The sequence below is a fragment of the Rhincodon typus genome, chromosome 30, assembly GCF_021869965.1.
Source record: "Rhincodon typus isolate 14 chromosome 30, sRhiTyp1.1, whole genome shotgun sequence".
In the NCBI taxonomy this organism is placed as follows: domain Eukaryota; kingdom Metazoa; phylum Chordata; class Chondrichthyes; order Orectolobiformes; family Rhincodontidae; genus Rhincodon; species Rhincodon typus.
The window spans coordinates 6,007,016-6,022,676 of NC_063361.1; the positions used below are offsets into that span (position 1 = coordinate 6,007,016).

The window sequence follows — 15,661 nt, forward strand, 5'->3', positions numbered from 1 at the left end:
GTGGTTGTTGGAGGTAAGTCACCTCAGCTCCAGGACATCTCTGCAGGAGTTCCTCAGCATAGTGTCCTAGGCTGAACCATCTTCAGCTGCTTCATCGAAGATTTTCCCTCATTAAGGTCGAAAGTGGGGATGTTTGTTGATGATTGCACAACGTTCAGCATTGTGTGCAACTCCCTAGATACTGAAGCAGTCCATGTTCAAATCCAACAATACCTGGGCAACATCCAGTCTTGGGCTGCAAAGTGACAAGTAACATTCATGCCACACAAATGCAAGGCAATGACCATCTCCAATAAGAGACAATCTAACGACCACCTCATGACATTTAATGGTGTTATCATCACTTAGTCCCTCACTATCAACAGCCTGGAGGTTACTATTGACCAGAAACTATATTGAACTTACCATGTAAATACAATGGCTACTAGAACAGGTCAGAGGCTAGGAATATTGTGGCAAGTAACTGATCTCCTGACTGCCAAAACCTGTCCACCATTCCTCTCCAAACTACTCACCATCGTGACTTGGAAATATAACTGCTGTTCCTTCACTGTCACTGGGTCAATATCCTGGAATTCCCTCCCTACGGTCATTGTGGGTCTACCCACAGCATATGGACTGCCGTAGTTCAAGAAGGCTGCTCACCACCACCTTCTCAAGGGCAACTAGGGACGGGCAATAAATGGTCAGCCAGCGATACCCACATCCCATGAGTGAATTAAAAAAAAAAAAAACAGGTGATGGTTGAGCTTTGGACAGCACCCTGAGGAACTCCTGCAGTGATACCGAGGCTGAGATGACTGGGGCCTTCAATAAGAACAAATGTCTTCCTTTGTGTCACGTATGACTCCAACAAGTGGAGAGCTGTCCCCATGATTCCCATTGCCCTCAGTTTTGCTAGGGCTCCTCGATGTCACACTTGGTCAAATGCTGCCTTGATGCCAACAGCAGTCACGATCATGTCATCTCTAACAATTTAGCTTTTTTGGGCGTATCTGGAGTAAAAATATGATCAATTTCTTTCTGCCAAAGTGTATAACCTGGCATTTTCCCATCATTCTCCAGCTGGCACTTTTTTGCCCACTCACAGAACCTGTCAAAACCCTTTTGCACCCTCTTTGTATCCTCCACACAACTTGCTTTTCCACTTGCCTTCAGCTGCTTCAGGATATCACAAGAAGTGAAGCAAATAGGTTAAAGACTGTCGTTTATGAAGGTCACAATCTCCGAAGGAGAATGAGTTGGGTCATCCACTCAACGCTTTTGGGTAAAGATGGTGGCATACTGGCAATGTCACAGGAATGTCAGGGAGGCATGGTAGCTCAGTAGTTAGCACTGCCGCCTCACAGTGCCAGGGAACTGGGTTCAATTCCAGCCGTATGCAACTGTCTGTGTGGAGTTTGTACACAACTGCATGGGTTTCTGCTGAGTGCTCTGGTTTCCTCCCACAGTCCAAAGATGTGCAGGTTAAGTGGATTGGCCATACTAAAAAAAATTGCCCAGGGATGTGCAGACTAAGTGGGCTAGCAATAATAAAACTCCATGCTGAGTTACAGGGATAGGATGGGGGCGGAGGAATCCGGATGGGATGCTCTTTGGAGAGTTGCAAAGACTCGATGGGCCGAATGGCCACTTGCTGCACTCTAGAGATTCTATGACTCTTGAATAGCAATTCAGAGGTCAAGACTAAAATGCTAAGGACATGGGCTCAATTCCCACTACAGCGGTTTGTGGAACTTAAATTCAATTAATATATTCTGGAATTAAAAGTCAGTCTATAACACTGACCATGAAATCACTATCATAAAAACCTAGCTGGTTTACTAATATGCTTTAGGGAAGGGCATCTGCCAATCTTCCCTCATCTAATCTACATTTGGTTCTGGATCCACAACTATGTGGCTGATTTTTAACTGGCTATTAAGAATAAGCAATAAATGCCCAGAAAAGGGGGGAGGCAGTGGTGTAGTGGTGATATGATCCAGAACCTCAGGCTAAAAGAGTCATAGAGCAGTACAGTGCAAAAACAGGCCCTTCAGTCCAACTCGTCCATGCCAACCAAAAATTCAAAATTAATCTAGTCCCATTTGCCAAGATTTGACTCATATCCTTCTAAACCCTTCCTGTTCATATACCCATCCAGGTGCCTTTTAAATTTTTTTTTCTTTATTCATTTACAGGATGAGGGTGTCGTTGGCTAGGCAGCATTTATTGCCCATCCCTAATTGCCCAGAGAGCAGTTAAGAGTCAACCACATTGCTGTGGGTCTGGATTCACATGTAGGCCAGACCAGGTAAGGATGGCAGTTTCCTTCCCTAAAGGACATTAGTGAAACAGATGGGTTTTCCAACAATCGACAATGGATTCACGGTCATCATTAGATTCTTAGTTCCAGATATTTTTATTGAATTCAAATTCCACCACCTGCTGTGGTGGGATTCGAACCTGGCCGTAGAACACTATCTGGGTCTCTGGATTAATAGTCTCGCGATAATACCACTAGGCCATTGCCTCCAGTTGCAATTGTACCAGCCTCCACCACTTCTGGCAGCCGATTCCATACACGCACCACCCTCTGTGTGAAAAAGGTCCCTTTTAAATCATTCCCTTCTCATCTTAAACATATGTCCTTTAGTTTTGGACTCCGCTCCCCTGGGGAAAAGACCTTGGCTATTCATCCTATTTATGCCCCTTGTGATTTTATAAACTTCTGTAAGGTCACTCCTCAGCCTCCAACGCTCGAGGGAACATAGCCCCAAGCCTATTCAGCTTCTCCCTATAGCACAAACCCTCTAACCTTGGCAACAAGCTTGTAAATCTTCTCTGAACCCTTTCAAGTTTCACAACATCTTTCCTATAGCAGGGAGACCAGAATTCCAAAAGCAGCCTAACCAATATCCTGTACAGCCTCAACATGACCTCCCAACTCCTATACTCAATGCACTGACCAATAAAGGCAAGCGTACCAAATGCCTTCTTCACTATCCTGTCTATCTGCGACTCTACTTTCAAGGAACTATGAACCTATAATCCAAGGTCTCTTTGTTTAGCAACACTCCCCAGGACCTTACCATTAAATGTATAAGTCCTGCCCTGATTTGCCTTTCCAAAATGCAGAACCTCACATTTATCTAAATTAAACTCCATCTGCCACTCTTCGGCCCATTGGCACATCTGATCAAGATCCTGTTTTACTTTGAGGTAACCTTCTTAGCCCACTACACTACCAATTTTGGTGTAATTGGCAAACTTACTAACCATACCTTCCAGGTTCACATCCAAATCATTTAGATAAATGACGAAAAGCAGTGGACCCAGCACTGATCCTTGTGGCACACTGCTGGTCACAGGCCTCCAGTCAGAAAAGCAACCCTCTACCACTACCCTCTTCTTTCTACCTTTAAGCCAGTTCTCTATTCAAATATCTAGTTCTCCCTGTATTCCATATGACCTAACTTTGCTAACCAGTCTACAATGAGAAAGCTTGTGAAACGCCTTACTGAAGTTCATATAGACATGTCCACTGCTCTGCCCTCAACAATCCTCTTTGTTGATAGAGACGTAGTAGGAACTGCCGATGCTGGAGAATCTGAGATAACAAGGTGTAGAGCTAGATGAACACAGCAGGCCAAGCAGCATCAGAGGAGCAGGAAAGCTTCTGAATAAGGGTCTAGACCTGAAACGTCAGCTTCCCAATCCTCTTCGTTACTTCTTCAAAAAACTCAGTCAAATTAGTAAGACACCATTTCTCACATACAAAGCCCTGTTGACTATCCCTAATCAGTCCTTGCCTTTCCAAATACATGTAAATCCTGTCCATCAGAATCCCCTCCAGTAACTTGCCCACTACTGATGTCAGGCTCACCAATCTATAGTTCCCTGGCTTTTCTTTACCACCTTTCTTAATGTTCTGATGAAATTTGAATTCAATGCACATCTGGAATTAAAAAGCTCGCCTACTGACAACCATGTGACGACTGTCAATGGTCATGAAAACCCTTTTGGTTCACTAATGTTCTTATCTACTAGTCTTACCCAGTATAGCTTACATATAACTCCAGACCCTCAGCAATGTGATTGATTCTTCGTAACTGCCTCTGGGCAACTAGAGATAGACAATAAATGGTGGCCTAGACAGCAACATCCACATCCCAGGAGAGTATGAATTAAAACTAGGGAATTTTGGTAAATCATCACCAATGCATTCACTATCTCTGAAGTAATTTCTGTTAAGTCCTTAGGATGCGGGCCATCAAGTGGACGCTAAGAAGAGGTTTCTCCCTGTTGGAAAGACTAGGGGGCCTATTAGGAATTGCCCCATTTAAAAGGGCGATGAGGAGAACTTTTGTCTCTCAGAGGGTGATGAGTCTGTGGAATTCTCATCCCCAAAGAGTGATGAGTCATTGAATACTTTTAAGGCAAAGCTAGATATATTCTTGACTGATAAGGGACTCCAAAAGTATTGGTGGGGTATGTAGGCAGGAAAAATGGAGTTGAGATCATAATCAGATCAGCATTGATCTTATTGAGGAATGGACCAGGCTGAACGGGCCAAATGGCCTAATCCTCCTCATTTGTATGTTTGTACATATGCTCAAACATTTGCTGAGAGAGAAAAAAAAAATCATCTCTCTGGTCATTCATCCAGGTCTCTGGATTGCTAGTATAGTAATAAGTCTACTGCACCATCATACCAACTTATGCTACATACATAGTCTGGTCTTATGCATCAGATATGGTCTAGAATATGAATGGTTGAAGGTTGACATACTTACTTATCTGGACGTATTGCTGAGAGAACAAATATGAGAATGATGATGTCTAAGCTTTCGTTTGGCATCGGGTAAGTGGCCTGCGTATCACAGAGATCGTGAACAAAAGCGAGGCAGCGAGAGTGGTCATAACAAGAGTTCAGCTAGAAACAGAAGGTCAGAGTTTGTATATCACTTGTAGTCTGCTGCAGAACACTAAGAGCTCAGAGCTTCTACCCTGAGGTTTACTAATAGACACACCAAGAGTACAGATACATTACCAAATAGGTTTTAATTTAGCAGAGAATGAAGTATTTGAACAATTGGGGATTAGGATAGAGTTTATTCTTCATTGTATTAGAGTACAGTGCTTTACGTAAACTACTCGGTCACAGTGGCATGATACAGTTGGGACAGACACTGTGGGTTCTTGTACTGTGCATGTGGTTTCCACTGGCAGATAGGTAAGCAACAGACGTAAGACAAGTGGATGAAGAACCAGAGAGAGAATAGGACTAATTATTTTACACAGCAAGTTATGATGATCTGGACTGCATTACCTGAAAGTGTGGTGAAAATTTCAATAACCACTAACAGACGGAATTGGATGAATATGCAAAAATAAAAGTAACAGCCCTTCTTTATGTATGTTGTGGGTGGAACCATCTAACTGTTTTACATGGCAGCTGAAAAGGCCTGACTTGTGTGTGCCTGTACTGGAATTTACAGCTTGCTGCAGTCATGTAGCTGCACAACTTAAAAGCAACATTGGCCTTGAGGGAGTAGCAGGAGAGTGGAACTAATTGGAAGGCTCTCGAAGAACTAGAATAGACACAATGGCCTCTTTTGTCTGGGACTGGTGATTTTCTTGTTTGTTTCTTTACGTCTGGTGCCTTTTATGTAGCATTTTAAGCATCATTTGGACAATTTTTGTTTCATCACTCATCTCCATTACCATTCTGATTGGCCTGATGAAATCTTTTGTCATTAAATGCACCTTATCACAGATGATCTTCTTACTCCAGCCTCCCCACTTCCATTGACTGAAAAACTCTCATATTTCTATTTCTCTTCAGTTCTGATGAAAGGTCAACCTGAAATATTAACTCTCTTTCTCTCTACAGATGCTGCCTGAACTGCTAAGTTTTTTTTTCAGCTTTTTGTGATCATATTTCAGATTTCCAGCAGCATCAGATTTTTGCGTTGCTATTTGTGGCTTTCTTCTGTACCCTGCAGGTTCCTTTGCTTCCAAATCATGTTGCTAGGCTGCCTATGAAACTGATTCATCCTTGATAGTCATCTCTTAAAGAGGTGCCTTCCCCACTCCAATACCTCAGTCATCAATTGCATCGACTTGAAGCTGATGTTTAGCTTAGTTTACAAGATGACTGTTTAAGATAAGGCTGTATGTGGTATCACCACAAATCAAGGCTGGAGTGATGAAGCAAAATGCAGTGCCGATAAGTTTGGAGTAGTGCAGGTCTGAGTGTGCTCAGTGCCATACTCTCACCCAAATCTAACCTGCTCCCTGAGCTGGATGGGATAGGAGAGGATCAGAGAGCTAGGGTTGTGAATGTAACACATTCCAGTGACAATGCCCAGCCATGGATCCAGACTGACCAGGAGATCAGCGATAAATGGAGTTCCACAGTCGTGCCAAGATTGACAGCCACCACGTGGGATTGTAAAAAATGCTTCTGCCTTGGGAGAGACTTTGGGGTACAGGAATGTTAAAAGTGTCCTCTGTGGCTCAGGTTCCAGAAGCAAGAAAAGACCAGTCAGGATTCCCACGCATGGTCATGACTGGTGGAGGTGAGAGTCAGGTTCAAAACCAGAAATTGCTGGAAAAGCTCAGCAGGTCTGGCAGCATCTGTGAAGAAAAAATCAGAGTTAACGTTTTGGGTCTGGTGACCCTTCCTCAGAACTGATGGTAGCTGTGAACACATCGGTTTATATGCAGAAATAGGGAGGGGGATGGGGTAGGGAGCAAATGATAGGATAGAGCCCGAAGAGACAGAAGAGCCGTTGGATAGACAAAGGAGTTGATAACTATCTGGTTAGGAGGGTGAATAGCTGTTAATAAGGACTGTTGGTGGCTAACAAGAGATAGTGTGTAATGGCAGGCTATGTGAAAGCAAGGCCTGGTGTGTGGTGTATGGGCCTATGATGTGGGAGAGTTCAGGCCCTAAAATTATTGAACTCGATATTGAATCTGGAGGGCTGCAGGGTCCCCAAGTGGAAAATGAGGTGTTGTTCTTCCAGCTTGCGTTGAGCTTCGCTGGAACATTGCAACAAGCCAGAGACAGAAATGTTGGCCAGGGAACAGGGTGGTCCATTAAAGTGGCAGGCAACAGGTAGATCAGGGTCTGTTTTGCGAGCAGAACGTAGCTGTTTTGAAAAGCGATCACATAGTCTACGCTTCATTTCCCCAATGTAGAGGAGACTAGATTCTGGGAAGCGCAGGTGAAGTATCGTTTCACCTGTAAAGGGGGGGGGGGGATGGGGGCGGGGGGGGGGGGGAGGTGGCGCGGAAATAAGGTGAGGGTTATGGAGGGAAGACGAGAAAGTGGAATAAAAACCACAATTAATTAGATTAGCTGTGAGGAGATATAATCGAATTATAATTAACATACAAGATTGTGAGGGCTCTAAAACTGAGAAGCTTCCTGAATAGAAAAGGTCTCTTTCCCAAAGCATTCAATAACAAGAGGCCATAAGTATAAACTAAATTAGTTTGGCGAATGGCAGACTTGGGTCAAGGGGCCGAATAGCCCACTCCTGTACTTATTTCTCATAATCAAATTCTGTTCTATTCCGTGCAGGACCGCCATAAAACTATAATAGTTAGATGTGTAAAATTTACTATATCCTGCTGCTGCTCTGAGGTGGATGTGAGGAGTAGTGTTAATTAAAAGCATTTCCATAGAAATACAGAAAATTTATCACTGAGAGGGCACATTTGTCCCACCTTGCTGGTTGAAAATGGGCTACCCAGCTTGACGCCACTTTCCAGCTCTTGTTCTAACTATTTTTTTAAAATGTGATTTGTCATTCTGTTACTATCACATTTTGAGGCAGAAAGTTCATACCCTAGGTGAGAAAAACCTCGCCTTTAATCCATAATATTTGTGACCTCTCATTATTGACTACTCTGGAAACGAGGTCCTTTCTAGCCACTTTATCCAAGAAACCTCAGAATCTTATATTTTTCAGTAAGATCTCTTCTCATTCAACTAAATCTCCCCTCAGCCTCCTCTGTTCCAAAAAAACTGCTCCAGCCCATCCACATTTTCCTTGCCTCAAAAATTCCCCAGACCTGGCAACATCCTGGGCACTCTTTCAAGTGCAATGCAGTGAGAAAAACTGCACGTGGTGCTCTAGCTGTGGCCTAACCTGTTTTAGAAGCTTCTCATTGCTCTTATACTCTACAGTTCAATAAATACGGGAAAATGTAAATATGTAGACTTTTGTATAACTAGTGTATTGCTGAAGAACACATACATTTGTTGAAGCCTTTCATCTTGTACTCATCAGGACAATTCATAGGGGGTTAAAAAAAACATTTATATTGCATGAGAGGAGTTTATCATTGGTTTGCAAGTTTACTCTGATTCGTGGAAGTATTGTCACGGCAAATGCACCAACTAATTCAGTCAGACAGCACCTTCCAAAACCACGTCTACTTCCATCTAGAAGGACAAGGCCAGCAGGTGCATGGGAACACCACCAGCTGCAAGTTCCCATCCAAACCACTCAGCATCCTGACTTGGAAATATATCGTTGTGCTATCATTGTCGCTGGGTCAAAATCCAGGAATTCCTTCTCTAACAGGATTGTGGGTCAACATACAACATGTGGACTGCAGCTGTTCAAGAAAGCAGCTCACTTCTGCCTTCTCTTGGGCACTAGAGATGGGCAACAAATGCTGGCCAGCCAGTGATGCCCATGTCCCTTGAGCAAATAAAAGAGTTAAAAAATTAATGATAACTGACAGTTAACTACTAGGTTTATGGTTTTCCTCCTGTGTGGGTATTCTTGAAAATTGTCCTGATGAGTGTAAGATGAAAAACTTTGAAAAAATTTGCCTTCTTCTCAGCAAAGGGAAATAGCCCATAGGTCTCCTTATCTTCTTGTCCTGTGAGCTTCATGAAATTGGAAGTTTCTTTATTCCTTTACATCTCTCAGTATCCTAACAATTACAGTGTATACCATAGCTGGGTTAGCACTGCGAGATGCATTACCTCACATTTCTCTAGACTGAATTCCATTTCACACTTTTCTGTTCATTGGACCCAGTTTATGCATATTTTCCTGTATTATCATCTCATATGGTTAACTCCAATACACTCAAAAGAATGGATACTCAAAGCTGACACTATGAACGGTATTGTTGATGTACCACTGATTAATAAGATAGATTAGGCTACGTGGACAGCCACATTCACAGACAAAAGCAAGTGCACAATTGCAACTGCAATTGCAATTCTCACCTTGACAAGTTCCACAGCAGTAGAGGAAAAATCGCAACAGTATACAAACAGTCCTGGATCACTGCAGGATATGAGAGGAGAGTTAGTGACCGGCATCAATCCAGTCATCAGTAATCTGAACAGACTTCCCAAACTACGCATAAACAAACACTCTTGCAGGACAGGTGCGATGGGCAACTCCTGTTAGAAGCTCAGAAATAAAAAGCTCAGTCCATTTTCTCTCTACATTGCTGCTTTTACTCTTTAAACTAGATGTTGGAAATCCCTTAATATTTCCTGCCATTTTACCCCAGACCCTGCATTACGCACATGACTTCTGCGAAGTGGTGGCATCACAGTTATCAATTAGCGAGTGGAGACTTCACCTGAATGAGACAGAAGCTGAGCGAGTTTTGCTGAAAATTTGGCTCGAAGTGGGAATTCACTATTAAATTGTTTCCACGTTCAGTTTAGAGTAAAAGTCAGATTCTGATCTCGAACTATACTGTTTAATTAAGTTAAAGGGAAGGGAAAGCTCTAAGGGAAAAGCAAATGGTCAATGATAAGTAAGTATCTGATTTAATGAGAAATTCTCCAATTGAGCAAATATTGAGACAAAAGATCAAGGGTATCAATCGTTGGGTCCTGACTGTAAATGCCTCTCCCTTCCCTTAACAAGGAGGTAAAGAACATTACAAACTATCCGTTTATCTTAGTAAAACAATTTAATGAGGAGGACGCATGGATAATTGCCAACTTAAGGAACCAGTCAGGAGATAGTGGGAGGTGCATCTGTCAATGTTAATCACCCTAAAGTGCCAATTAGAGATTGATCATTTAACTAATTAACAATAAACTTTGCCTATCCTATGCCAATCCAAGGTGGCGGCAGAGAGGGACTCCTGAGCTGGAACTCATCCAGTCCCCCATTTCTTTTCTTCTTTTCCTCTCTCTTTTTCCCTCCCGTCCTTGGGCAGCATCAGCGACGTCTGGGATGAAAGCCAGCTCAGACTCTGGGCCTCAGTGTGGATTTGGACTCCCAGCACTCCTGGCCTTGGGGTGAAGCCTAGCGTGGTCTAGGTTGGAAATCTCTATTTTTCTAATTTATTGCTGGACTTTTTATTTCTTTATTTTTCTAATATTTCTCCCTAAGAAATTGAACTTAAGATTCTGTAGCGAGGTACCTAAGAAGGCACCGTAAGCGGCAATTTGTAAACTTGTGAGTACATGTGACAACAAAGCTAATTCTATTCTAATTCACTCATAATGTATTACAATATTTAAGGGCTCAACAATCCAATTTTTACAGTTATTTGCCAGATGAACACTGGAGGGAGCTGTTGAGCAAAGCCTGCCACCACTTCAGTGTAAAGATAACAGCAAAAAGATCAACTAACAAAATGGTCATTTATTTAGTGCCTTCACACCAGCTCAGGACAGTGGAACCAATGGATTACTCCTGAAGGGATATCACTGCTGTCATTTGAGCAAATGTGGCAGTGAACTTGCACAGAATAAGGTCTCGCAAATAGCACATTTATAACTAACCTTTGACTCTTAACTGCCCTCTGGGTAATTAGGGATGGGCAATAAATGCTGGCCTAGGTAGTGACATCCTCATCCCGTGAATGAATAAAAAAAACTATGATCCCATTTTGGTAATTTTTTTTGAAATAATGCTCGGTGGTCAAGAGAACTCCCTTATGATATGAATTGCATCATGGAATATTTCACATTTATTTGAGCATGTTTAATGTCTCATCTGAGACAGTTCAGCAGGTAATAGGGAAGGTAAATGGAATGTTAGCCTTTATTTCAAAGGGAATGGAATGTAAATGTAGGGAGGTTTTGCTAAAACTACTCTAGGCAGTAGTCAGACCACAGCTGGAATAGTATGAACAGTTTTGGGTCCATTTTCCAAGGAAAGATGTACTTTGGAGGCAGTTCAGATAGGCATGGATGGACTGTCTTGTGAGGAGTGGCTGAGTAGGTTGGGTCTTACTCAATGGAGTACTGAAGGAGAGGTGACCTTATTGAAACATACATGATTCTTACGGGTCTTCACAGGGTAGGTGCGGAGAGGTTGTTTCCCCATGAGGGAGAGTCTAGGACCAGACGGCACAACTTCAGAATAAGGGGTTGTACATTTCAGACAGAGAAGAGGAGAAATTTCTTCTCTTCTCTCAGGGTTGTGAATCTGTGGAATTCTTTACCATAAGGGCTTTTGAGGCTAGGTCATTTAAGTACATTCAAGTCTGAGATAAACAGATTTTTAATCAGCAAGGGAATCGAAGGTTAAGCAGAAAAGGCAGGAACATAGAACTGAGAATGACCAGATCAGCCACTATCACACTGAATGGTGGGGAAGACTTTGCTGGGCTGAATGACCTATTTCTGCCCTATGTCCTATGGTTTCTCTGACAGTGCCACATTCCCTTGGTGCTACAATGAGGTGCCAGCCTGGACAATAGTTATTCTACTGAATCCATTTGTACATGTTATGACCCACCTGCAGGGCACTTGAAACCCTACTTTCTGGCCCGCTGATAGGGACTGTATAATTGCACCATAAGACTCCCAGCCTGGATTATATGCTCAAGACCACACAGGACAGGTTTTGAATCCACAATCACATGGCTCAGGAAACAGTGCTACCATTTGACTTTAGACCTGTCTTCCTGTGTGTTCCTGATGGGGAGGGATCATCTGACGCACAACTCAGTGGAAAATACAATGTGGGAAGAACTTTCTTACTTGTTGGTCTGCAGAATGGGGAACACTGTATTTCCAACCCCGCAACCAACCTGTAAAAAGCAGAAGAAAGAAATGTTTGGTGCATAATTTAACATGAATATATTCGTCTGGACAGTATTTGTTTAGGTTGCTCCAAACGATCTCCAAGCTTAGAATCATTCAACTACTTGCATTTATATGTTGCCAATAACTTGGAAACCATGTCCCAAGGCATCTAGAGGAGTATAAACAGATAAGAAATAGGAACTGGAGCAGGCTATTCAGCCTTTCCTGTCTGTTCTGTCACTCAGTAAGATCACAGTTGAGTTGCAAGCACAACTTTATCTGCCTGCATCATCCTCGTATTCCTTAATTCCCACTGTTCCCAAAAATCTATCGCAGAAGATTCCAAAGATTTGAGGGAAGATATTTCTCATGTCAGTCCAAAATAGCCCTGTCTTTGAGTGTAAATGCAATCAGATTAAAAAAAAACTCAGTGGGGCACAAGAAATAGGAGTAGGATAAAACTTTAAGGCCAACCAAGCCAGTGAATTTGGCCTTAAATCCACTTCTCTGTCTTCTCCACATATCCCTCCGTTCTGAGACACAAAGTATCTGTCCACTTGATATTTGATGAGAAAGCATCCACAATCCACACACAATTGTTAGAATGCAGGAGGCCATTTGGCCCATTTTGTCTACGCTGGTTCTCCAATGAGCATTATGACTTAGCGCCATTTGCTTTATTTTCCCCATATCCCATCAATGTCCACTTGAATGCCTCAACTGACTCTGCGTCCCATACACTTCCAGGCAGTGCATTCTATACTTGAACCTCTCACTGTGCGAAAATGTTTCGTGTCTCATCACATTTTCTACATTTGCAAACTACTAAATCTGTGTTATTTCATTCTTTATCCTTTTATGAGCAGAACACTACCTATCTATTTTTTCTAGACACTTCATTATTCTAAAAACTTCTATCAGATCTTCTTTTAGCCTTCTTTTCCCCAAGTAGAACAGTCACAAATTCTTCAATTATCCTCATAACTGAAGTTTCTCATCCCTAGAACCCATCTGCTAAAACTCTTCTGCATTCTCTCCAACGCATTTACATTCCTCCTATAGCGCTCAGGACTGTATTCGACATTTCAGCTGAGGTTTAACCAATGTTTCATAGGAATTTGGTATCACCACCTTGCTCCTGTACTCTACGCCTCAAGTATATAGTACCTTGGGCTTTATTAACTGCTCTCTCTACCTATCCTGCCACCTTCAATGAATTGTGTGCATATATAACCAGGTCTTTCTGCCCCAGATTACCAAAAATGTTGGAGATCACAGTGGGTCAGGCAGCATCTATAGTGAGAGAGCAAGCTAACGTTTTGAGTCTAGATAACTCTTCATCAGAGCTCTAACAAAGAGTCATAGACTCAAATTGTTAGCTTGTTCTCTCTCCATGGATGCTGCTAGACCTGCTGTGACCTCCAGCATTTCTTGTTTTCAGTACAGATTCCAGCACCTGCAGTAATTTGTTCCTCCCTCTGTTCCTACACTCACTTAAATATTGTACTTCTTCTTGTATATTCTGTCCAAGTACTTCCTAACAAAATGTGTCACATCACAGTTTTCACCACATTGAACTTCATCTGCTACCTATCAACTTACCCATGTACTTTTAGAATTATATTTTGTACTTCTCAGTTTACAATGCTTCCAAGGTTTGTATCATCTTCAAAATTGTCCCGTGTAAATCAAGAGAAGCAACAGTCCCCAATACCGACCCCGGGAAGTTCCACTACAAAGCTTCCTCCAGCTCCCTCAAAAAAACCCATTGACCACTTCTGTTTCCTATTACTCGGCCAATTTTGTGTCTATTTTGTTGTTGTCTTTTCGTTCCGACTTTTAACATTTAACTTTTCTCTCAAGTCTGTTGTGTGGCACTGCATCAAATGCCTTGTGAGTATCCAAGTGCGCTACATCAACAGCATTCCGCTCATCAATGCATTCTGTAACCTTTCCAAAAATAAACACAGCAAGTTGGTCAGATACAATTTCCCCTTTAGAAATCCATGCTGGCTCTTCTAAACCAAACTACCTTTTCATGTGTGACTACTAATTCTATCCAAAATAACTGTTTCCCAATCGCTGAAGTTAAATGGACTAGTCTGCAATTATTAGGCTTATCCTTACAACCTTTTTTGATCATGGAAGTAATGTCTGCAATTCTCTCATCCTCTGACATTGCCCAAATCTAGAGAAGACTGAAAGATTCTGGCCAGTGCATGTGAAATTTCCACTCATATTTCCTTTAATTATCCTTGGATGGATTTCATATGGTCCTGAGTCCTTGACAACTTAAGCATGACAGCCTATCCAACACTACTTGGTCATCAATTTTGAAATTTTTTGGACAGAGCTTCCTCCTCTGCAACATCAGTGGTCAACTTTTATACTCAATGCCACGACTGATGAAGCTAAGCATGCCGTACGCTGCGTTTACCACCATATCCACTTGTGTTGCCACTTTCAAGGAGCTATGGATTTGCACCTCAAGATCCCTTGGTATATTAACGCTCCTAACACCACTTACTATATACATTCCTCTTGCATTTGATGTCCTAAAATGCATCATTTTGCACTTGCCCAGATTAAACCCCATCTGCCATTTCTCTGCCCAATTTTTCAACTGCTCTACATCCTGCTGTATCCTTCGACAACCTTCCTCACTATCCACAACTCCACTAGTTTTCATGTTGTCTGCAAATTTACCAGTCATTTTCATCCAAATCATTTATATATATATTACAATAAACAGCAGTCCCAGCACTGATCCTTGCGGAACACAACTGGTCACTGACCTCTAGTTAGAAAATCACCCCTCCACAACTACCCTCTTTTTCCTATGACCTAGCTAATCTTGTATCCAATTTCCCAATTTACCACGGATCCTGGAATAACTGCACAGAGGCTGGTATCTCATAACCAAGTCACCCTTTATCTCCATGTGCACAGTACACTGGCTATGACCAGCCAGCTCAGAGTCAGTCTTTGAAGTCAGAAGATTCTCTGAATCCCCTTTTCATATCTGTCAGCCATGGCTCCCTGATAGGCCCAGCATAACAACCAAATCAGGATCTCAGTCAATAAGATCCATCTGGTTCCAATCACTACAGATCCCATGCGACTTAATCTTCTCTACCAAACTATGAGGGAGGGACCTGTTGAATGCCTTTGGTAAAAATCCATACAGACAACATCCACTGACCTACCCTCAATCATCTTTATTACTTCCTCAAAAAACTCAAATTTGTGAGACAAGAGCTCCCTCAATCAAAGCCATTCTGACTATCCCTAATAAGTTATTCTTTTCCAAATGCAAGTAAATCTTGTCCCTAAGAATTTTCTCCAATAACTCCCTACCACATGTAAGGCTCACCAGCCTATAATTTCCAGGATTATCCGTGTTGCCCTTCTTAATCAAGGGAACAACACTGGCTATTCTCAAATCTTCTGGAACCTCTTTCAAGGCCCCAACAATCTCCTCCCTTGCCTCCCTCAGTATCCTGGGACAGATCCCAACAGACCTTGCAGGCCTATCCACCCTAACGTTTTTCAAGACACCCAACAACACCTCCAAAATATTAACACTCTCAAGAATATCATCATACCCCTCCCTAACCTTACCACCATCCATGTCCTGCTCTC

The 15,661-nt window shown here is 42.3% G+C and overlaps 1 protein-coding gene across 1 annotated transcript in view; it reads right to left on the reverse strand.

The window, feature by feature from the left end:
• LOC109914222 (tRNA N(3)-methylcytidine methyltransferase METTL2-like) overlaps positions 1–15,661 on the reverse strand; it is a 55,851-nt gene that overhangs the window by 17,296 nt on the left and 22,894 nt on the right. The window contains exons 4-6 of the mRNA XM_020513803.2: positions 11,975–12,024; positions 9,242–9,302; positions 4,776–4,915 (exon numbers count right to left, since the gene is read on the reverse strand). Coding sequence (XP_020369392.2) covers positions 4,776–4,915; positions 9,242–9,302; positions 11,975–12,024 — 251 coding nt within the window. The remainder of the gene's footprint in view (positions 1–4,775; positions 4,916–9,241; positions 9,303–11,974; positions 12,025–15,661) is intronic.